This window comes from Papio anubis, chromosome 12, assembly GCF_008728515.1.
Source record: "Papio anubis isolate 15944 chromosome 12, Panubis1.0, whole genome shotgun sequence".
Taxonomy (NCBI): domain Eukaryota; kingdom Metazoa; phylum Chordata; class Mammalia; order Primates; family Cercopithecidae; genus Papio; species Papio anubis.
Window position 1 is genome coordinate 61312908 of NC_044987.1, and position 23283 is coordinate 61336190.

Below are 23283 nucleotides of genomic sequence, written 5' to 3' on the forward strand. Positions count from 1 at the left end.
AAATATGCCTAAAAACCTAATAGGATGGAAATAATAATAAAATATAAATCCTGGATTATTATATAGTATTTAAGAATGTGGACTCCTTGTAGTTCCACTAAAATTTGTTTATATATGCACTAGTTGATATTTTTTCAATTTTTGCTTTTATGAATAAAGCTGCTATTAAAATTCATATGTAAAAACACCAAACAAAAAGAATGTGGACTCTTGAACCAGATTGCCTGATTTCGAATTCTTAGTTCTCCACTTCCTACTTGTCCAAACTTGGTTACTTAACCCGTCTGGGTCTTCTTAGCTTCCTTTTCTACAAAATGAAGATAATGATAGAATCAAATTCCTAGGTTTGTGAAGGTTGAATAAATTAATATGTTAGTACAATGTAGAATGTATTTGTTATAAGTGTCCAATAAATACCAGCTTCTGTTGTTAATAAGTGGAAAGATAAATGGAAAACAAAAATATATAATCAATAGGCCAACAGCTAGTTTTTTGAAAAGACCAATATGATACAGAAAACTCAGGAAAGAAGAGTAATAAAAATCAATATGCTAAAAATGAAATAGAGATATAACAATAGTGATTTTTTTGGGGAAAAATGGAAAGGTTTTACATGAAAAAATATAATTACTCTTACTGAAGAATAAAAGAGGAACTTGATCATGAAACAATTTGAATTCATAACTAAAAAAAGAAATATGGGCCAGGTGCTGTGGCTCATGTCTGTAATCCCTGCACTTTGAGAGGCTGAGTTGGGAGGATTGCTTAAGGCCAGGAGTTTGAGACTAGCCTGGGCAACATGGCAAGATCCTATCCCTAATATACAAATAAAAAGTAATTAGCTAGGCACGGTGGTGTATGCCTGTAGTCCCAGCTACTTCGGAGGCTGAGACGGGAGTTTGTGCTCAGAATTTCAAGGCTTTAGTGAGTTATGACCACACACCTGCACTCCGGCATGGGTGACAGAGTAGTGGGACCCCATCTCAAAAAGAAAGAAAGAAAGAAAGAAAGAAAGAATTATGACTTTTGATAATGCACTATGCCCAGAAAAGACATTTTTGCAATTAAGTTTTATCAAGTCGGATAATACTTATTTTATGGAATGTTTCACAGAATAAAAGAAGCATCCAGCTCATTTTATGAATCTTGTATAACTGTGATGTCACAATCATAACAGGACAGTACAAGCAATCAAATTATAGGCCAGTCTGCCTTAGGAGCATAAGTAAAACTATCCCCAACAAAAATTTACTAAATAGTATCTAATGGTATATAAGAAAATTAAGTAACAATGAAGTTGGGTTTTTATAAAAACTTCAAGGACAATTTAATATTAGAAAATCTAACATTAACAGATTGAAGGAGTAAAACCATAAGATCATCTCAGTAAAGATTCAGTATCCAATCAGAATAAAAACTCTTATTAGCAAACTAGAAATAGAAGGGAAAGTCTTCAGTCTGAAAAGAAGGCATTTATTAAAAAATGTGCAATCATCATATTTAGAGGTGATGTTTTAGGGGTCTTCTCATTAAACTCATGGATAACACAATTATGCCCCCTGTGGTGGTTACTTTTATGTATCAACTTGCCTATGCTGTAGTACCCAGCTATTCAATCAAATGTTAATCTACATGTTGCCATGAAGGCATTTTGTGGATGTGGGCATCATCTACAGTCAACTGACTTTAAGTAAAGGAGGCTACCCTCAATAATGTGGATCTGCCTCACAATTAGTTGAAAGGCCTTAGGAACAAAACTGAGGTTTCTGGAAAAGGAAGAAATTTTGCCTCAAGACTGCAGCATCAACTCCTATCTCAGTTTGGCAGCCTGCTGGCCTGCCTTACAGATTTTGGACTTGTCAGCTCCTACAATTGCATGAACCAGTTTCTTAAAATAAATATCTTTATGTCTTTCTGTCTAGCTATCTGCCTTCTTTCTTGCATTTTCTCTCTTCCCTATTTTCTCTGTTTCTCTGAAGAACCTTGATGCATGCACCCTTCAGTGCCAGAAGACATGAAAATGACACAAGAGTATAGAGTTGGAGAAGAGATATAAGATTGTTTTCATTTAAAAACAGTGAGATATGGTGGACGCGGTGGCTCACAGCACTTTGGGAGGCCAAGGCAGGCGGATCACAAGGTCAGGAGAGCGAGACTATCCTGGCTAACACAGCAAAACCCCGTCTCTGCTAAAAATACAAAAGAGGTGCTGAAGCAGCTCTTCCATACCCTGGCACTGGCTGCATGGTGTGGAGATTCTGCATGTCAGGGAGGGAGAGTGCTGTGATTGTGAGACCCCTCACTAAACTAAGTGCTGTGTCAAAGGGGAAAGCAAAACTGGGCTAAACTTAGCCAATGACCGCCCATGGAGGGAGCATTTAGGCCAGCCATAGTCAGAGGGGAATCTCCCAGCCCAGTTGTTGGAACTTGAATTTCAGCATGCCTTGCCACTGCAGGCTAAATTGCTCTAGGGCCTACATAAACTTGAAAGACAGTCTAAGACACTAGGACTCCAATTCCTAGGCAAGTCTTTGTGCTGAGCTGGGCTCAGAGCCAGTGAACATGGTGGGGCACATGACCTAGTGAGACACCAGCCATGGTGGCCAAGGGAGTACTTGTGCCACCCCTCCCTCAGTTTCGGGCAGCACAGCTTGTAGCTTCAGAAGAGACCCCTTCCTTCCGCTTGAGAAGAGGAGCTAGAAGAGTAAAGAGTACTTTGTCTTGCATCTTGGATACCGGCTCAACCACTGGAGGATAGGGCACTGGGCAGAGTCATCAGACCCTTAGTCCAGGCCCTAACTTCTGGATGACATATGTAGACACATCCTGAGCCAGAAGGGAAACTGCTGCCTTGAAGGGAAGGATCCAGTCCTGGTGGCATTCTTTACCTGCTGACTAAAGAGCCCTTGGGCCCTGAGGAACCAGCAGCAATACTTAGTTAGTACGCTGTGGGCCTTGGGTGAGCTTCTGTGATGCACTGGCTTCAGGTGAGACCCAGCATATTTCCAGCTATGGTGACTACAGTGAGAGATTCCTGTTTGAGAAAAGGAGAGGGAAAAGTGAAGGAGACTTAGTTTTACACCTTAGGTATCAGCTTGGCTACAGTTGGGTAGAGTACCAAGCAGACTCTTGAGGTCCCTGATTCCAGGATTTGGCCCTTGGACAGCGTTTCTGGACCTGCCCTGGGCCAGATGGGAGCCTACTACACTGAAGGGTTAGTCCCAGGCCTGGAAGAATTCACCACAAGATGACTGAAAAGCACTTGAGCCTGAAGTGAACATTGGCAGTAGCCTTGCAGCACCCTCGGTGGTTCTGTGGTAGTGATGACCTTGGGGAGAAGCTCTTCTGCTTGTGGAAAGATAAGGGAAGAATAGGAAGGACTTTGTCTTATAGTTTGAGTGCCAGCTTAGCTGCAGTAGAATAGAGTATCAAGTAGATTTCAAAGGTTTTTGACTCCAGTACCTGGCTACTGGCATCTCTGGACCTGCCCAGGGCATGGGGGAAATTGCTACCCTAAAGGGAAGGACACAGGCCCAGCTTGCTTTATCCCCTGCTGATTGTAGAGCCCTAGGCCTTGAGCAAGGAGACCAAGTGCTGTGAGAAAGTAAGGGAAGAGAACAAGAATCTCTGCCTAGTAATATAGAAAATTCTCCTGGATCTTAACCAAGACCACCAAGGCAGTACCACTACAAGTTTTCAAGAAACATAGCATTACTGGGCTTGGGGTGCCCCCTAATGCAGATGTGGCTTAGATTACAACACCCAAATTTCTTCAAATACCTGGCAAACTTTCCCAAGAAGGATGGGTACAAACGGGTGTTTCTTCAGATGCCTGGAAAACTTTCCCAAGAAGGACGGATACAAACAAGCCCAGACTATGACGACTACAATAAATACCAAACTCTTCAATGCCTGGACACTGACAAACATCCACAGGCATCAAGACCAAGTCTTGGCAACATGGCGAAACCCCGTTTCTACTAAAAATAGAAAAACTAGCTGGGCGTGGTGGCACATGCTTGTAGTCCCAGCTACTTAGGAGGCTGAGGTGGGAGGATCACTTAAGCCCAGGACGCGGAGGTTGCAGTGAGCCAAGATCACACCACTGCACTCCAACCTGCGTGACAGAGTGAGACTCTGTCTCAAAAAAAAGAAAAAAAAGAAAAAAGACCAGCTTGGGAAACATGACCTCACCAAACAAACTAAATAAGGTACCAGGGACCAGTCCTGGAGAAACAGAGCTATGTGACCTTTCAGATAGATAATTCGAAATAGCTGTTTTGAGGAAACTCTAAGAAATTAGAGATAACACAGAGAGGACTTCAGAATTCTATCAGATAAGCTTAGCAAAGAGATTGAAATACTTTCAAAGAATCAAGCAAAAATTCTGGAGTTGAACAGTGCATCATAATCTCGTAACAGCAGAATTGGTCAAGCAGAATAAAGAATTAGTGAGCTTGAAGATAAACTATTTGGAAATACACAGAGAAGACAGAAGCAGAAATTTATTGGCTTATAGTTCTGAAGGCTGGGAAGTTCAGAATCAAGGCACCAGCATCCGGTGAGGAAGCTCTTGATGCATTATCACGTAGCAGAAAGGCAGAAGGGCAAAAAGAAAGGGGAAAAAAAGGGGGCTGAACCCACCCTTTTATAATGGCATTAATCTCACCTCTATGAGGGCAGAGCCCTCATGGCCTAATCATCGCTTAAAAGTCTCAGCTTGTAATACTGTTACAATGGCAGTTAAAGTTCAACATGAGTTTTAGAGGAGACATTCAAACCATGACAGAGTACAACTGCAATTTGTTTATTCATTCATCAGTTGATGGATGTTTCGTTTCATTGCTTTCAGTTTTTGGCTATTATAAATAATGCTGCTATATACATTTTGTACACATTTGCGTATGGATCCTTCTGTGGATATATGCTTTTATTTCTCTTGGATAAGTACTTAGGAGTGTAATTGCAGGGTCCTTTGACAAATGTGTGTTAAATTTAAAAGAAACTGCCAAAAATTTCCCCAAAGTATCTATATTATTTAGCATTCCTCTCAACAGTGTATGAGCATTTCACTTGTACCAAATCCTTATCAGCACTTGGAATTGTTAGTTTTCTTTTCTTTCCTTTTTTTTTTTTTTTTGAGACAGAGTCTTGCTCTGTTGTCCAGACTGGAGTGCAGTGGCGTGATCTCGGGTCACTGCAAGCTCCACCTCCTGGGTTCATGCTATTCTCTTCCCTCAGCCTCCCGAGTAGCTGGGACTACAGGCACCTGCCACCACACCTGGCTAATTTTTTGTATTTTTAGTAGAGACGGGGTTTCACCATGTTAGCCAGGATGGTCTTGATCTCCTGACCTCGTGATCCACCCGCCTCGGCCTCCCAAAGTGCTGGGATTACAGATGTGAGCCACCGTGCCTGGCCTGGAATTGGTAGTTTTCTTAACTTTAGTCATTCTAGTGGGTGTTCAGTGGTATCTCATTTAATTTGCATTTCCCTGATGACTAATGATGTTAAGCATCTTTTCATTGTTACAAATTATTTGGATAAGTTTTTAATGAAGTGCCAATTCAAATCTTTTGTTCATATTTAAAAATATGCTCTTCAGCCTGATGGCCTGCAAACTTGAATTGTAGCATTGGATTTTCTCTGGGTCTCCAGCTTCTGGCCTATCCTGCAGATTTTGGACTTGCCAGCCTTCATAATCTTGTGAGCCAATTCCTTGAAAGCAAATCTGTTTCTATACATAGACACAATATATTTTTTTTCTGGAGAAACTTACTAATACATTGGCCTTTGGTGACTGGCTTCTTGTACTTAGTATAGTGTTTTTGAGGTTCATCTGTGTTGGAATAGGTATCAGTGTTTTTCTTTGTTTTGTTTTGTTTTGTAGTGTTGTGTTTTTTTTGGGGGGGGCGGCGGGTTGTGCAGTGGCTCACATTTGTAATCCTAGCACTTTGGGAGGCCAAAGTGGGAGGATCATTTGAAGTCAGGAGTTCCATACTACCCTGGGCAACATAGTAAGACCCTGTCTTTACAAAAAATACAAAAATTAGCTGGGCATGGTGTGTGCACCTGTAGTCCCAGCTACTCGGGAGGCTGAGGTGGGAGGATCTTGAGCCCAGGAGGTGGAGACTGCAGTGAGCCATGATCGTATCACTGCACTCCAGCCTGGGTGACAGAGTGAGACCCTGTCTCTAAAACAACAGCAACAAGAGTACAGCCTTTACCTCCCTCAGTAGTTCCCACCTCAGTACAGAGTTATCACTCCTTTCTCTGAACTTAGATGTATAATATTTTAACCTTAACATTCTACAGATGAATAAACAATCTAGCACTTATCTGATTTGTCCAAAGTTGCTCTTATGGAATTTATTTTCTGTGCAACTGAGATGGCATTTATCTGCTATTTTATGTGGCCTTTTTATGAATAAATGTCATGTTTCTTCTTCAGGTTGGAACTAAACCTCAGGGTTCTTTGAAACCCCAGTTATCTCAAATGTTTGCTGGGAACAGGGATAATGATAATGAGCATCGTATTGAGGTAGAGGAAGGGGGCTGGTTAGTGGGTACTGGCTTAGGGTTACTTTTTAAAGGAAGCATAAGCACATTTTGGACATGCAAAATATTAAGCTCAGAGCTTAGACACTTGGTAAAAAACAAGGGTCTGTGTGAGGAGAGCTCTGAGAAAAGGGTTATCAGACAGAAGCCGAATTTCTCAAGAAGGACCTCTAAACAGCATTAAGGGGGAAAAAAATCCCATGTAGAACCATCTAGAAAAAGAGCAATGCCCAGTATTTGGGAAAGAGAAACGAATGATAATAGCACCAGATTTAGAGTCAGCTACCCAGTAGATTCGAATTTCAGTGTTACCACATCTAACCTGCGTTGCCTTGGGCAAATTATTTAACTTTTCTGTGCCTCAGTTTTCTCATTTCTGCCTACCTAAGGACTGTCATAGGAAGATTAAATAAAATGCATGTAGGCGGAGCACGGTGGCTCACACCTGTAATTCCAGCACTTTGGGAGGCTGAGGTGGGCGGATCACCAGAGGTTGAGAGTTCCAGATCTGCCTGACCAACATGGAGAAACCCCGTCTCTACTAAAAATACAAAATTAGCTGGGCGTGGTGGCGCGTGTCTGTAATCCCAGCTACTCTGGAGGCTGAGGCAGGAGAATCGCTTGAACCCGGGAGATGGAGGTTGCAGTGAGCCGAGATCGCATCACTGCACTCCAGCTTGAGCAACAAGGGTGAAACTCCGTCTCAGAAGAACAACAACGGCAAAAAAACCCCCAAAAAACAAAACAAAACAAAAAACGCGTAAAACGCTTAGGTCAGTGCCTTCCTCTTAAGGGACTCTTTTAATTGTTGTTATTAATATGAGAAGGGTTTTCTTGAGAAGGGAGGAAGGGACGTGAAGAGGAATGGTCCTTGGTACGTTTTGGTGACAAGGAGATGGGATTCTGAAACAGAGGGTGTGTTCACAAAGAGCTGGAGTGAGAAGGGTGGTGGGGGCCGCACGTTTCCAGTGAGGAATCGCGGGGCGTCACAGCCACTGTAGGAAGCGGAAGGACTGAGAAGTGTCAGGCCAACAACATGCCTTCCAGGGTGCGTCAGGGAAGGCAGCCGTCGAAGATTAGCGCTTAAATGCTATGAGTGCTTTTATGACAAACGGCACATCTTCTGGGGAAACTTAGAGCTCGGGAAAGGCCTCATTAGTGGGGGACGGGGATGGGGCAGAGGCGGGTGCCGACAGCCCCCTCGGAGTGACCGAGAGGCCAGTGAAGGAAGATGAGGTGGGAAGAAAATGGTGGTGTCACCTCTCCCGGTTTCCCTTCGCTGTCTTTCTAGCCACAGCCCCGGCTGGATCAGCCACTCACTGGAAACCGTGGGGAAACAGCCTTTTTGGTCCGGCTTGACAGCCCCAGCTGGACCGAGGGTGCAGAAGAACCAGGGTGGCGAGCGCCGCAAAGCCCAACGCCTGACTGCTCGGGGTGCCCGGGCCGTATCAGTGTTTGACAGCTTTTGTGACTGGATAATACTCGGTTGTATGTATATACCACATTTTATTTATCCATTCATCCGTTGGTGGATGTTTGGTTTTGCTTTTTTCTCCCACTTTTTGACTGTTATGAGTAATGCTGTTATGAACATTTGTGTGCAAATTTTTGTTTAGCATTTGTTTTCTCTCGAGTATATACCTCGGGTTGGAATTGTTGTGTCATATAGTAATACAGTGTTTAACTTTTTGAGGAACTGCCAAGCTGTTTTCTGTAGCACGTACATAATTTTATGTTCTCACCAGCAGTGCATGAGGGTTCTAATTTCTTCACATCCTGGCCAATGCTTATTATTTTCTTTTTTGTTTGTTTGTTTGTTTGTTTTTGTTTTACAGCCATCCTAGTGGGTAGGAAGTAGTACCTCGTTGTGTGTTTATTTTTGGAAGCAGGGTCTTGCTCCATTGGCAAGGCTGGAGTGCAGTGGCACAATCATAGCTTACTGCAACCTTGAACTCCTGGGCTCAGTGATTCTTCCACCTCAGCCTCCTGAGTAGCTGGGCAATAGGCATGTACCACCACCTCCGGCTAATTAGTTTTTTTATTTTGTAGAGATGGTGTCTTACTATGTGGCCAAGGCTGGTTTTGAACTCCTGGTCTCAGGTGATCCTCCTGCTTCAGTCTCCTGAAGTGTTGAGATTACAGGGGTGAGCCACTGGCACCTGGACTTAAATTTTGATGAAGTCCATTTTACCTGTTTTTTCTTTGTTGTTTGTGCTTTTGGTTTCCCATCTAGGAATGCATTGTAAAATCCAAGATCGTGAAGAATCGCCCCTGTGTTTTCTTTTAAGAGTTTTATAGTTTTAGCTGTTACATTTAGATCTTTGAGCCATTTTAAATTTTATATTTGAAATGAGATAGGGATCCACTTTCATTTTTTGCATGTGGAAATCTTGTTTTCTTGGCACCATTTGTTGAAGAGACTATTCTTTCTCAATTTAGTGCTCTTGGCACCCTTGTTGAAAATCAGCTGATCATATGTGTTTATTTTTTTTTTCTGGACTATCAATTCTGTTCCAATTAACCATACTGTAAACAAATTAGACCCAACAGTTATGTGTAGAACACTCCACCCAATGAAGTAGAGTGTATATTTTTCTCAAGTACACATAAAACATTTTCCAGGATAGATCATATGTTAGATTATAAGCAATTATCAGTTAATTTTAAAAGATCAAAATCTTATCAAGTATCTTCTTTACCCATAGTGGAATGAAGCTAGAAATCAATTAATAGAAGGAAATGGAAAATATGCAAATATGTAGAAATTAAACATACTCTTAAACAATGAGTAGGTTAAAAAAGTCATTAGGGAGATTAGAAAATACTTGGAGACAAACGAGAACAAAAAAATATACAATACCAAAACTTATGATATGCTGTGAAACTAGTATTCAGGGAAAACTTACGGCTGTAAATGCCTGTGTTAAAAAAGAAGAAAGATCTCAAGTTAACAACCTAGCTTTATACCCTAAGAATTAGAAAAAGAGCAAGCTAAACCCAAAAGGAAAAAATAATAAAGGTTAGATCAGAGAAAAATGACATAGAGTAGAAAAATGATGAAGAGAATCAATGAAACTAAAGGTGGTACTTTGAAAAGATAACAAATTGACAAACCTTAGATTAAAAGAAGAGCTGGGCACCATGGCCTATGCAAGTGTAGTCCTAGCTACTTGGAGGCCGAGGCAGGAGGATCACTTAAGCCCAGGAGTTTGAGCCTAACTGGGATAACATAGCAAGACTCTGTCTGTAAAATAGATAGACAGATAGATCGTGTACAAACAGAAAATACAGTGGGAATACTACTACCTTACAGAAACTAAAAGGATTATAAGGGAATAACATGAATAATCTTCTTAAAAAATTAGATAATTTAGGTGAACTAGATAAATCTCAGAAAAACACAAATTACTAAAACTAATTACAGAAAAAAATAGAAATTCTCAATAACAAGTGAAGAGATTGAATCAGTAATTAGGGGGAAAAAAAAAAACTTCACAAGAAATACTAGGACTAGATGGTTCCACTGGTGAATTCTACCAAACAGTTAATGATGAATTAACACCAATCCTACTAAAACTCTTCCAAAAAACAGAAGAAAAGGGAATGCTTCTAACATATTCTGTGAGGCTGTTTTTACCCTTATACAAAAATCAAACAGAGATACCAGAAGAAAATTACAGACTACTATTTCTTGTGAAGAGAGATGCAAAAACAAACAAACAAACAAACAAAAAACTAGGAAACTGAATCTAATAACAAATCATTAAAAGGATTATCTACCATCACCAAGTGGGATTACACGCCTGTAATCCCAGGGAGCCACCTGGGAGGCTGAGGCAGGTGCATGGCTTGAGCTCACAAGTTCAAGACCAGCCTGGGCAACGTGGTGAAACCCCATCTCTACAAAAAAATACAAAATTTAGCCAGACCTAGTGGTGCATACCTGTAGTTCTAGGTATTTGGGAGGCTGAGGTGGGAGGATTGCTTGAGCCTGGGAAGTCGAGGCTGCAGTGAGCTGAGATTGTGCCACTGTGCTCCAGCCTGGATGACCAGAGTGAGACCCTGTCTCAAAAAAAAAAAAAAAAGTCTGTCAGTGAAATACATCACATTAATAAGAGGAAGGACAGAACCACATGATTATCTCAGTAGAGGCAGAAAAAGCATTTGACATAATTTAACAGTCTTTCATGATAAAAAAGACTCAGAAAACTAGGAATGGAAGGAAACTCTGTACCCCAAGCTGCAGTGTAGTGACACAGTCTAGGCTGGGGAAACATCCTTCACATGTTAAAGGGCACATATGACAGGCCCACAGTAACATTGTACTCAGTGGTGAAAGACTGAACACTTTCCCTATAAGTTCAGGAAGAACACAAGAATACACCTTTTTACCATTGCTATTCTCTTGTGGTTTGACATTCTATAATTCTATCTGGAAGTGGTCTTTGCTTTCTTTTCTTTTCCTTTCTTCCCCTTTCCTTTCCTTTTTCTTTTTCTTTTCTTCTTTTTTTTTTTATTTTGAGATGGAGTCTTGCTCTGTCACCCAGGCTGGAGTGCAGCAGCGCGATCTCGGCTCACTGCAACGTCCGCCTCCCATGTTCAGGCGATTCTCCTGTCCCAGCCTTACGAGTAGCTGGAATTACAGGCGCCCACCACCATACCTGGCTAATTTTTTTGTATTTTTAGTAGAGGCGGGGTTTCATCATGTTGGCCAGGCTGGTCTCAAACTCCTGACCTCGAGTGATCCACCTGCCTCGGCCTCCCTAAGTGCTGGGATTACAGGTGTGAGCCACTGTGCCCTGCTTGCTTTCTTTTTTAAATACAAGAAGTTTAAAAATTCATTTTAAATGTTTGGTTACGTATTATCTCTTTCATGGCAGCATGTTGCTCATGAGTGTCCTTTCACTACCGTGTTTTTCCTGTTCTGTTTTTTTCTTCTCTTAAAAATTTTACATTTGTTTAGATATCTCGTTCCTGCTTCCTTTATGGTGGTTTATTTTTGAATGAGAAGTTTTTTTTTTTTTTTCCTATAACACTTTAGGATATTAGATATTGGTAGCTCAGGGTTGTGTCTTTCAAATTTACAGCAGTTTTCTTTGTGAGCAGGTTTAGTGCATAATTAAATTTTTTATTTTTAATTTATCCTCAGCCAGTCAGTGAAGATTGCTGCTGCAGGCTGTTCATAGTGTAGGCTCTCTCACTATCTTTTTGCCACACCAGCAACTCAGTTTCTGCCAGCGTGGCTTGTTTGTGTAATTCCTTATTTAGTTCTGTCTCCTCTACTTCTTCAAACTATGAACAGGAAAGCTTCCTCTGCCAGCCCACGTTCCCTGCTTTTGTTGTTGCAAATGCAGAATTTAAGTTTAATACCTCAGGAAGTATGCTTGTAGGAAGGTATTCCCACTTTGAGTTTTGGAGCCTTGTGCCTTACCTTTCCACTCTTGTTGCAGATTGTCTCTCCTTTTGGCATATCATTCCCTTATATGTCCATACATATGTTTCCTAGTTTTATTGGAGATCATATTTCCAGTTATGTTTCTTACTCTCTTTGTTTCTTTTGGGTGATTTCTGACTGGAGGAGTGGGGAGATTCTGACTTTTCTTTGTTATTTAAGACGAGAAGGACTTAAAATGTATTTTTTGTTAGTGTTTTGCACATTCATTTACTGAAAATGTTAAAACTGAATTAGATTTCATATTTATAAGCTGTGGAATGTGATATTGTCACTTATTTAGCAAATATTTTTAATAGCATTTGCTGTGTGCCAAGTTTACCCCAAGTCCTTTATAAATATGTACTTAATTAATACTCATAATAATCCTATGAGGTAGGTTTTCTTTTTATTACCATATTATTGATAGGAAACTGAAGCACAGTCAGGAAAGTTAACTTGCTCAAGATCACCTAATTATGTGAAATAAGAAGACTTCTAGTTTTCATTCTGTAACTATAGCATTTGTGGGCCTTGGCGTCATCTGTTTATACTGTATTCAAATGAATACTTTGAGAGCACGGTCTGTGTTTCATTCATCTTTATATTCTCAGTGCATATTTAGTAGAATACATGAAATCCAGAAGATATTCAATGGATGTTAGAGAAGTAATATTTTTTATTAGGAGCCAAATAATTTGCTTTCTGCCAGACTTACATGGCTTCAGTTGTTTGTTCTGCTTGTCTTGTTAAAAAAATTTTTTTGTTTGTATTCTCAGGTCATCATTTTAGTGCTATTGCAATATTTACTGTAATAATACCTTTACAAACAGCTACTGTATTCCAGAACAAAATTAAGAGATTTCTTTATGAAACAATTATCAATTTGCTGGTAATAAAAGCACTAGTTCCCTTACACAAGTTTGCTGCCCATGCTAAAAATATTTTTATATACTAATATTAGGTATATTTAAGCAGTGTCATTTATAAAAGTATGGTAGCAAAAATGAAGTGGTCATCTTGTTTGTTTTTGTTACTGAGCTTTACTCCATTTAAGAATAAATATGTTACTGTTTATCCATGATCCCATTGATGGACAACTGGACTGTTTTTGGCTATTTATGACTAAAGATGGTGTAAATATTTTTGTACAAGTGTTTTTGTGGAAATGTTTTCATTTCCCTTGGTATATAACTAGTATTGGAATTGTTATATCAAAATAATTGTAAGTTTAATGTAAGACCAGACTTTTCCCCAAGTGGTTGTACCATTTTACATTCCCACTAACAACATGTTAGAGTTTCATTGCCCTTTATCCTTATTGCTATAGTTCAGTCTAATTTTTACCATTCTGGTAGATTTGTTTATTCTTTCTTTCTTTTTTTTTTTTTGGTGCGGAGAGACAGAGTCTCGCTCTCTAGCCCAGGCTGGAGTTCATTGGTGCAGTCTTGGTTCATTGCAACTTTTGCCTCCGGGGTTCAAGTGATTCTCTTGCCTCAGCCTCCCGGGTAGCTGGGATTACAGATGTGCGCCACCACACCTGGCTAATTTTTGTATTTTTAGTAGAAACAGGGTTTTGCCATGTTGGTCAGACTGGGCTTGAACTCCTGACCTCAGGTTGTCCGCCTGACTCAGCCTCCCAAAGTGTTGGGATTACAGGCACGAGCCACCGCACCCAGTCCTATCTTTATTCTTAACATTCATCAGCCAGGTGTGGTGGCTCACACCTGTAATCCTAGCACTTTGGGAAGCTGAGGCGGAAGAATCACTGGAAGCCAGAAGTTTGAGATCAGCCTCAGCAACATAGCAAGACCCCATCTCTACAAAAAAATTTTAAAAAATTAGCCAGGTGTGGTGATGTGCACCTGTAGTCCCAGCTATTTGGGAGGCTAAGGAGGGAGGATGACTTCATCTCATGTGTTAGAGTCTGCTGTGAGCTATGGTTGCACCACTACACTCCAGCCTTAGTGATGGAGCAACACCCTACCTCTAAAAAAGAAGATGCTGGAGGATCTCAGAGGAGGTATATCTGGATCACAAGTGGAATTCAGGAGGTCTTCTCAGATGAGATCATATTTTCAGCTAGGTTTTTTTGTTTTTGTTTTTGTTTGTTTTTTTGAGACTGAGTCTGTCGCTCAGGCTGGAGTGCAGTGACACAATTTCAGCTCTCTGCAACCTCCGCTTCCCAGGTTCAAACCATTCTCCTGCCTCAGCCTCCTGAGTAGCTGGGATTACAGGTGCACACCACCACGCCCAGCTAATTTTTTGTATTTTTAGTAGAGATGGGGTTTCACCATGCTGACCAGGCTGGTCACGAACTCCTGATCTCAAGTCATCCACCTGCCTTGGCCTCCCTAAGTGCTGGGATTACAGGTGTGAGCCCCCACGCCCAGCCTCAGCTAGGTTTTAAAGAATGAGGAAGAGTTAGGCCAAGTAACAGGGGAAGAAATTCCAAGTGGAAAAGACCACATTTGCTAGAACGTGAAATCATGAGCCTACTGGTCCTTTTAAGAAACTTAGCTGGGGCCGGGCGCGGTGGCTCAAGCCTGTAATCCCAGCAGGGCGAGACAGGCGGATCCGCGAGGTGGGGTCAGAACCATCCTATGCCTGAGTGAAGCCCGTCCTGGCCAAGAAATAAAAACCTTGGTGAGGTGGCGAGGCGCCTGTAGTCCCAGCTACTCGGGAGGCTGAGGCAGGAGAATGCGGCGTGGGCACCAGAATGAGGCTTTAAACAGGCAGTCGGCTCCCACCTGCACTCCAGCCTGAGGCATTGAAAGACTCGATCTCAAAAAAAAAAAACAACTTCAGAAGAACTGCATTATGTGAATGTGGTTTGACATTCTATAAGTCTGCCTGAAAGTGGTATTTGCTTTCTTTTCTTTTCTTTTCTTTTTTTTTTTTTTTTGAGATGGAGTCTTGCTGTGTGGCCCAGGCTGGAGTGCAGTGGCACGATCTTGGCTCACTGCAGCCTCCACCTCCCGGGTTCAAGTGATTCTCCTGCCTTAGCCTCCCGTGTAGCTGGGATTACAGGCAACTGCCACTACACCTGGCCCAATTTTTTTTGTATTTTTTAGTGGAGATGGGATTTCACCATGTTGGCCAGGCTGGTCTCAAACTCCTGACCTCAAGTGATCTGCCTGCCTTGGCCTCCCGAAGTGCTGAGATTACAGGTGTGAGCCAGTGCGCCTGGCCTAAAAATGTATCTTTACATACAGATTTATACATGAATGTGGATAGCAGCATTTTTATCCATAATACTCAAGATGTGGAAACCCAAATGTCTATCAATAAATGAATGAATAAACAAATTGTGGTATACCCATAAAATGGAACATTATTCAACCATAAAAAGAAATGAAGTATTGATATATACTACAACTTGTATAAACCTTACAAATGTATGCTAAATGAATGAAGTCAGACACAAAAGGTCACATATAATTTCTTTCATATGAAATACCCAGAATAGGCAAATTTGTAGAGACAAGAAATTAGATTAGTAGTTGACAAGGGAGGAGAAGAAAGGGGAATGAAGTGTGATTATTTAATGGGTCTGGAGTGTTCTGGGGTGATGAAAAAGTTTGAAATTAGGGAGAGATGGTAGTGGTTGTACAACATTTGTGAATGCACTAAATGTCACTGAGTTGTTCACTTTAAAACAGTTGATTGTATATTATGTGAATTTCATCTCAATAAAAATATGCATTATACATATGCACTTAGTTTACATTCAAATAGTACAAACAGGAATGTAGTAGAAGGTCTTTCTTCTACTGCTGCTGCCAGTTTCTTCATGTGGAGCCCTTGTTAGGCTAGTCTCATGTGTAATATTTTAGGGAGTTCTGTCACAGTGATTTCTAAGGGAACCAGAGTAGGCATTTTTGCACAGGATGGATTTTCACATGAGGAAATGCTGTAATTGAGAAGTATTATAATTACCATATATATATGTGTAAACGTTTTTATTTGAAAAGATAGTATACATTATTCTGTACATTTTTTGTTTACTTAACATTAGATCTTTCTATCAAGTTATCCCAACACAATTTACTGATAATGCATCTTTTTTGCCCTCAGAATTTTCAGTTACTAAATTTCTAGATACATTTAGATATATTCCTGATTCCTAACTTATGTTTTATTACTCTGTCTACTTATGTTCCTTTACCAAGCTATTTTAATTACTGTCACTTTAAAATTTTTAACATCTGGTAAGGGTAGGCTTTTTTTTTTTTTAATATTACTCTTTCTCAGAATTTTTGTGGCTCTTTTTACATGCTCATTTTTCTGTATGAAAATGTTTATCCAGTTAAAGAAAAAAACTGTACTTTTGGATTAATGGCAAAGTTTTTCTCAATCTCCCAGGCCTTGGCAATCACTAATTTACTTTTTGTCTCTCTGGACTTGCTCATTGTAGACACTTTGTATAAATGAAATTCTAAAATATTTGGCCTTTTGCATCCGTTTTCTTTCACTTATGTTATTGAGGTTCATCCATATTGTAGCATGTGTCAGTGCTTCATTCCTTCTTATGGCTGAATAACATTCCATTATATAAATATATCACATCTTGTTTATACATTCATCAGTTGATGGACATGAGGGTTGTTTGCACTGTTTGGATATTATGAATAATGCTGCGGTGAACATTTATTTACCAGTTTTTGTGTGGACATGTGTTTTAAGTTTTCCTGGATAGACACCTAGGAATAGAATTGTTGAATCATATGCTAATGATGTGTTTAACCAGTTTGGGAATTCCCAGACTGTTTTCCACAGAACCTGCACCATTTACATTTCCACTAGCACTGTATGAGAGTTCTGATTTCTTCACATACTTGCCAATACTTGTTATTGTTTGTTTTGTTATAGCACCCATTAATATTTTTTAAAAGTTTTATGAGACATTGATTCAGAATTTTAGCAAATGCCTTTCATCTTATATGGAGATTATCAGGTTTCTTTTGCTGTGCTCTCTTGATATATAATGATACATTATAATGAATAGATTTCCAAATATATGTTATGTGAATTTTGAGTAGTTGGTATCCCAGATTTGTTTTTTTGCTTTAAAACAGGAAATTAGTTGGTAGACAAGTAACTTTTTACTAAAACTAAAAATGCTACTGAGAATATTTAAATTAGTTGATATGCACATCAAGGGTACAGAAGCTATTCCTTTTTCTTGTGGACTTATTTTAAATGTCCTTATTTTAAAATGAGTTATGTATAAACTTAAAAGGGTAATAAATACATAATTTACATATTTCCTTTTGTCTTTTGTGAGATACAAAAAATCCAATCATCTACAATATATAGGTAGGATTTTTAGATTTTTAAAAAATGTTTAAATGGTAAAAATGTGAGCTAGTTCATTTTAATTAGTGTCGTTTGCTCGGGTATTTGTAGTGGGTAGCGAGATAACATTTGATAGTGCTGGTCATAATTTCTTAGTACAATTTTTTTTCATTTATTTATTTATTATAATACTTTAAGTTCTAGGGTACATGTGCACAATGTGCAGGTTTGTTACATATGCATACATGTGCCATGTTGGTGTGCTGCACCCATTAACTCGTCATTTACATTAGATATATCTCCTAATGCTATCCCTCCCCTCTCCCCCCGCCCCCGACAGGCCCCAGTGTGTGATGTTCACCTTCCTGTGTCCAAGTATTCTCATTGTTCAATTCCCACCTATGAGTGAGAACATGCGGTGTTTGGTTTTCTGTCCTTAGGATAGTTTGCTGAGAATGATGGTTTCCAGCTTCATCCGTGTCTGTACAAAGGACGTGAACTCATCCTTTTTTATGGCTGTGTAGTATTCCATGGTGTTTATGTGCCACATTTTCTTAATCCAGTCTATCCTTAATGGGTATTTGGGTTGGTTCCAAGTCTTTGCTATTGTGAATAGTGCTGCAGTAAACATACGTGTGCATGTGTCTTTATAGCAGCATGATTTATAATCCTTTGGATATATACCCAGTAATGGGATGGCTGGGTCAAATGGTATTTCTAGTTCTAGATCCTTGAGGAATTGCCACACTGTCTTCCACAATGGTTGAACTAGTTTACACTTCCCCCAAGAGTCTAAAAATGTTCCTATTTCTCCACATCCTTTCTAGCATCTGTTTTTTTCCTGACTTTTTTATGATCACCATTCTAACTGGTGTGAGATGATATCTCATTGTGGTTTTTACTACAGGCATGCCACCATGCCTGGCTAACGGTATTTTTAGCAGGAGACGGAGCCTCACCCATGCTGGCTGTGGGCTGGGTCCTAAACCCCTGACCTCAAGTGATCCACTCTGCCTGTCCCAAAGCCTGCTGGGACGTTCACCAGCCCAAAGTTCAGCAAACCTTCTTTTCTTCTAGCAATAAATAAATTAATCCTTAGCTTACTAGTAACTTTTTACTTTTTATAAACTTGTAAATTAAAAGTTTTTTACTCTTGAAACAACACTTTATTTAAAACACATTGCAGGGCCAACTATATAAAATATTTTCTTTATATCTTATAAGCTTTTTTGACTAGTTTCAAATTTTATTTTTGTACTTTAAAAAATTTTGTCAAAAAATAAAGACACATATATGCCAATCCATGCCTCATGGAGTAGAATCACCGTATTATGATATTATTTTTATTTTTATTTTTATTTTTGAGACAGAGTTTCGTCTCTGTTTCCCAGGCTGGAGTGCAGGGTCGGATCTCGCTTCACTGCAGCCCGGCCCTGGCTTACGCCTATTCTCCTGCCTCTAGCCTCCTGAGCAGCTGGGACTACAGGCGCCCGGCCACCTCGCCAGCCTGCCAGTTTTTGTGGTATTTAGTAGAGATGGGTTTCGCCACCTGTGTTAGCCAGGATGGTCTCACCCTCCTGATCTTCGTGATCCACCATCTCAGCCTCCTCCCCAAAGTGCTGTGGGATTACAGGTTTGAGCCACCGTGACCCGGGCCGACCATCAATATTATTATTCCTCTGCCTACATCTTGTCCCATGGAGGCGTCTCAGGCACCATGCATGAGCTGTCATTCCTATGATACAATGCTCTTCCTGGTCTGAGGCTGTTTTTGGTGCTAACTGTGGTGGACTTTGTTATAATGGAATCATACAATATTTGTGTTGTTTTGATTTACTTACTTCACTTTGCATAATATTCTTAAGGTTCATCCATATTGTAGCATATATCAGATTTGTCTTCCTTTTTAAAGCTGAATAGTATTTCATTGTATATAACACATTGTATTTATCCATTCATTTCTTGGACACTTGGATTACTTCCCTGTTTTCATTTAGGTTATCTAATTTGCTGGTGTACAGTTGCTTATAATACTCTTACAATCTTTTTACTTCTATAGAACAGTAGTAGTGTTTATTTCATTTCTGATTTTGGTAATTAGTGTTTTCCCTTTTTTTCTATAAGTCCATCTAGGTAAAGTTTGTCAATTTTGTTGGTCTTTCTGAAGAACCAACTTTTGGTTTCATTGATTTTCTGTATTATTTTTCTACTGTCTTCGTTTATCTCTTTTCTAATCTTTATTATTAATATTTCCTTCTTTCTGCTCACTTGGGGTTTAATTTGTTCTTTTTCTAGTTCCTTAAGCTGTAAAGTTAGGTTGTTGATTTGAGATTGATCTTTTGTGTTTTTTTGTTTGTTTGTTTTGAGATGGAGTCTTGCTCTCTTGCCCAGGCTGGAGTGCAGTGGTGCTGTCTTGGCTCACTGAAACCCCTGCCTCCCGGGCTCAAGCAATTCTTCTGCCTTAGCCTCCTGAGTAGCTGGGACTATAGGCATGCGCCACTTGCCCGGCTAATTTTTGTATTTTGAGTAAAGACGGAGTTTTGCCATGTTGGCCAAGCCTGTCTCCAACTCCTGGCCTCAAGTGATCCACCCACCTCTATCTCTCAAAATGCTGGGATTACAGGCGTGAGTCACTGCGCCCAGCCTCATCTTGTAAAATAATGTAGGTATTTGAAGCTATAAATTTCCCCCATAGCACTGCTTTCTTTTCATATTTACAATTTGCCCACACATAGTTTTCTTTAGTTTTACCATTTTGACCTTTAATTCTTTGAACATTTTTAAAACCATTGTTTTAGTATCTTTGTTTAGTAGATCTGCCATCAATTCTTTTTCAGGGACAATTTGTATTGGCTTATTTTTCCCTTTGAATGGGCCATACTTCTCTCCTTCTTAGCATGCCTTGTGATTTTTGTTGAAAAGTGGAGATTTGAATGTAATAATGTGGTAACTCTGCTCTAATTTTTTTTTTTTTTCCAAACATCAGCTTGAACCAGAATACCAGAATTGTGGTAATTCTGCAAATCAGATTTCCCTCCTTGCCCAGGGATTTTTTTTTTTTAATTTTGATAGCTAAAAAGTTTTTAAATGTTTTAGGTGGTCTGTACTGAGCTGTACCTGAGGTGTTAAAATCAGGTCTTCTGAAATCTTTTGTGAACCTGCACCTTCCCGTGGGCTTCTGTGGTGACTTTCCAATTTCTCCCTTAAATGTGGTTGCTTTAGAATGTCTTCAAGATCTGGCTCTCAAAAGGGGAAAAAGAGAAAAATTAAGGGAGAAGGAAAAGGCGTCAGTTCTTTAAATCCTCCAAAAGTCACTTCAGTGAGAAGGAGAGGAACTTGCATCAATGCTGAGGGAAATGCAACAACAGTGGTCACCCCCTCTCTTTCTGCACCTCCATGATCAGAAGTGGTAATCTGAGGTCAGAGCACAGAGCCCCAATATTTTAAGGTCAGGGTCTTTTTTGCCCACCCTCCCTGTGGTAGCTATTTGCAAGCTGCTCCAGAAACATATGCATGATTGCCTGCCATGGTTTTAGGGGTGGGAGGTGGTGGCTACCACTGTGCTAAGGGCTGAAATTGGCCAAAATTAATCGTAATTTATCATCCAAGGCTTCCCCTGGATGTTGCAAGCCTTCATGACTCCTAGTTCCAAAATGGTTACATGATTCATTCTGCCAGTGCAATTGTTACCTAGCCTGGGAGTCAGATTCCTGGTGTTGACTAAGCTGCCATCTTCCCAGAATCCTCTCTCATTTTTTAACCTTGAATCCACTGGAGACTTTTTTTAAAAAAAATAAACATTTAAAAAGATAATATAGTCTTCGTTTTATTGTGTTGGCCATTTGAAGCACCCTTGAATAAGCATGAATCTTTATGTTTAAAATGAGACTTCTTCCTTTTGTTATTTTGAAATTAAGAAATTAGTTATTTATTCAAAACAAATATAAGATCTTAAACAGTTATATTTTTATATAAGAAATCAAGTCTTTTGGTGAATTTAAATGATTTCTAAGGTGAGAATTTTGGTTTCTTGCCTTTTTCTTTATTTCAGCGCTTTCCTTTTTTTTTTTTTTTTTTTTCCAACTTCTTACTCTCATGTCTTTGCACTGGTGCAGTGATTTTAAGAGCACCGATTCCTGGCACATACTGGTAAAGTCTTTAAACTCAGGATATTCAAGGTAAATTGTTAATAGTACCACATTTTGTTGACTCTACAATACTTATGTTTGTAAGGTACACTGTTATTTTATATACCATTAAGATAGAGGAAAATACTGCCAATCATCATTAAAAGATGCATTCCAGTATCATAAATGTTAATATAGGTAAAGGATGTACTGGCTAAGTGCATTGACTCATGCCAGTAATCCCAGTGCTTTGGGAGGCCAAGGCAGGAGTATTGCTTTGAGGCCAGGAGTTCAAGACCAGTCTGGGAAACATAACAAGGCTCCATCTCTACAAGAAGTATTTAAAAATTAGCCAGATGTGGTGGTGTGCACCTGTAGTCCCAGCCACTTCGGAGGCAGAGGTGGGAAGATCTCTTGAGCCAGGAATTAAAGGCTGCAGTGAGCTAGGACCTCATTCACTGCTGCACTCCAGCCTAGGCAACAGAATAAGACCTTGTCTCTAAAAAAACAAAACAAAACAAAACAAAACAAAACAAAAGGGTGTACTTTAGAATCTTTGAAATATAATACATGTATGGAAAGTATGCTCTCATCATTCCACCATTTTGAGCATTTTTCATATTCAGAAGCCAATCAAATTTGATTTTCACCTTGTTTTCATTAGTTCCCTCTTACATTGGTTAAGTCCAGTAAACATCTTTAGTGCCTAATATATAGTAGCTACTCTTGTAACAGTAGCCAACATTTATATAGATTTTACCATGTGGTAGGCACTATTTTGAGTGCTTTATGTATTTCAAGTAAGTAAATTTTATAATATCCTTATGAGGTGAGTACTGTTATTATCCCCATTTTAGCAAGGAGGAAACTGAGGAACAGAGAAGTGAAGTGACTTGGCCAAGGTCATACAGCTAGTTGGTGGTAGAGCTGGGGTTTGAATGTAGATCCTCTGACTGTAGAGACCATGCTGTTAGCAGTATTCCTAAGGACATAAAAATGAATAAAATATTGACCTTTCCCTCACATATCTTACCAGGCAGTATTTGAAGGTGTGTTGATAGATTTACATGAAATTATTAAGTTATCCTTCTGATAATTAATTTTTCTTTGTATTTTTAGGACATTCAGTCAGAAGAAGGCTGCTATTGAAAGAGAGTATGCACAGGTAAGCTTGGAATTGGAGGTCCCATTCTAGGTATACTTATTTTCCGTGGCTTAAGGACAGAAATAGTTGTTGGAGACAAGCCATAGTATCCCTATGCCTTCCTTTTCTTGTTATTTCTTTCTTGTTTTTTTTTTTTTTTCTGAGATGGAGTCTCGCTCTGTCGCCAGGCTAGAGTGCAGTGGCGCGATCTTGGCTCACTGCAACCTCCACCTCGCAGGTTCAAGCAATTCTCCTGCCTCGGCCTCCTGAGTAGCTGGGACTACAGGCATGTGCCACCACGCCCAGCTAATTTTTGTATTTTTAGTAGAGATGGGGTTTCACCATGTTGGCCAGAACAGTCTCAATCTCTTGGCCTCGTGATCCGCCCGTCTTGGCCTCCCAAAGTGTTGGGATTATAGGCATGAGCCACTGTGCCCAGCCCTTTTCTTGTTACTTCTCTCTCACTTTGATCCCCCACTTTGCTCTGTTTGAATCGTTATAAAGAAGGTTGTAAACCTGGAGGAGGTATTATTTATAATATTTGTAAAGTATTTACAAGTATGAATAATGATACTTTTTACAAGTATGTTGATTTATTCTTCTTTATATGCCCCATTCTCTGCAGTTTATGGAAGGTTAATTTTTCATCAGGCATTTAGTTCTCATTATGACTGTGTTGATAAAGAGTAATAATGCTTTCAGTGGATGACATGGAGCTTTTCCTA

General features: G+C 39.7%; 1 protein-coding gene across 5 annotated transcripts in view; it reads left to right on the forward strand.

Annotated features, from left to right (window-relative positions):
- Positions 1-23283, forward strand: part of FCHSD2 (FCH and double SH3 domains 2) — a 309718-nt gene that overhangs the window by 30668 nt on the left and 255767 nt on the right. For all 5 annotated transcript variants that reach the window (XM_017948727.3, XM_017948728.3, XM_021926259.2 and 2 more), the window contains one exon: positions 22534-22579. In XM_017948727.3, coding sequence (XP_017804216.1) covers positions 22534-22579 — 46 coding nt within the window. The remainder of the gene's footprint in view (positions 1-22533; positions 22580-23283) is intronic.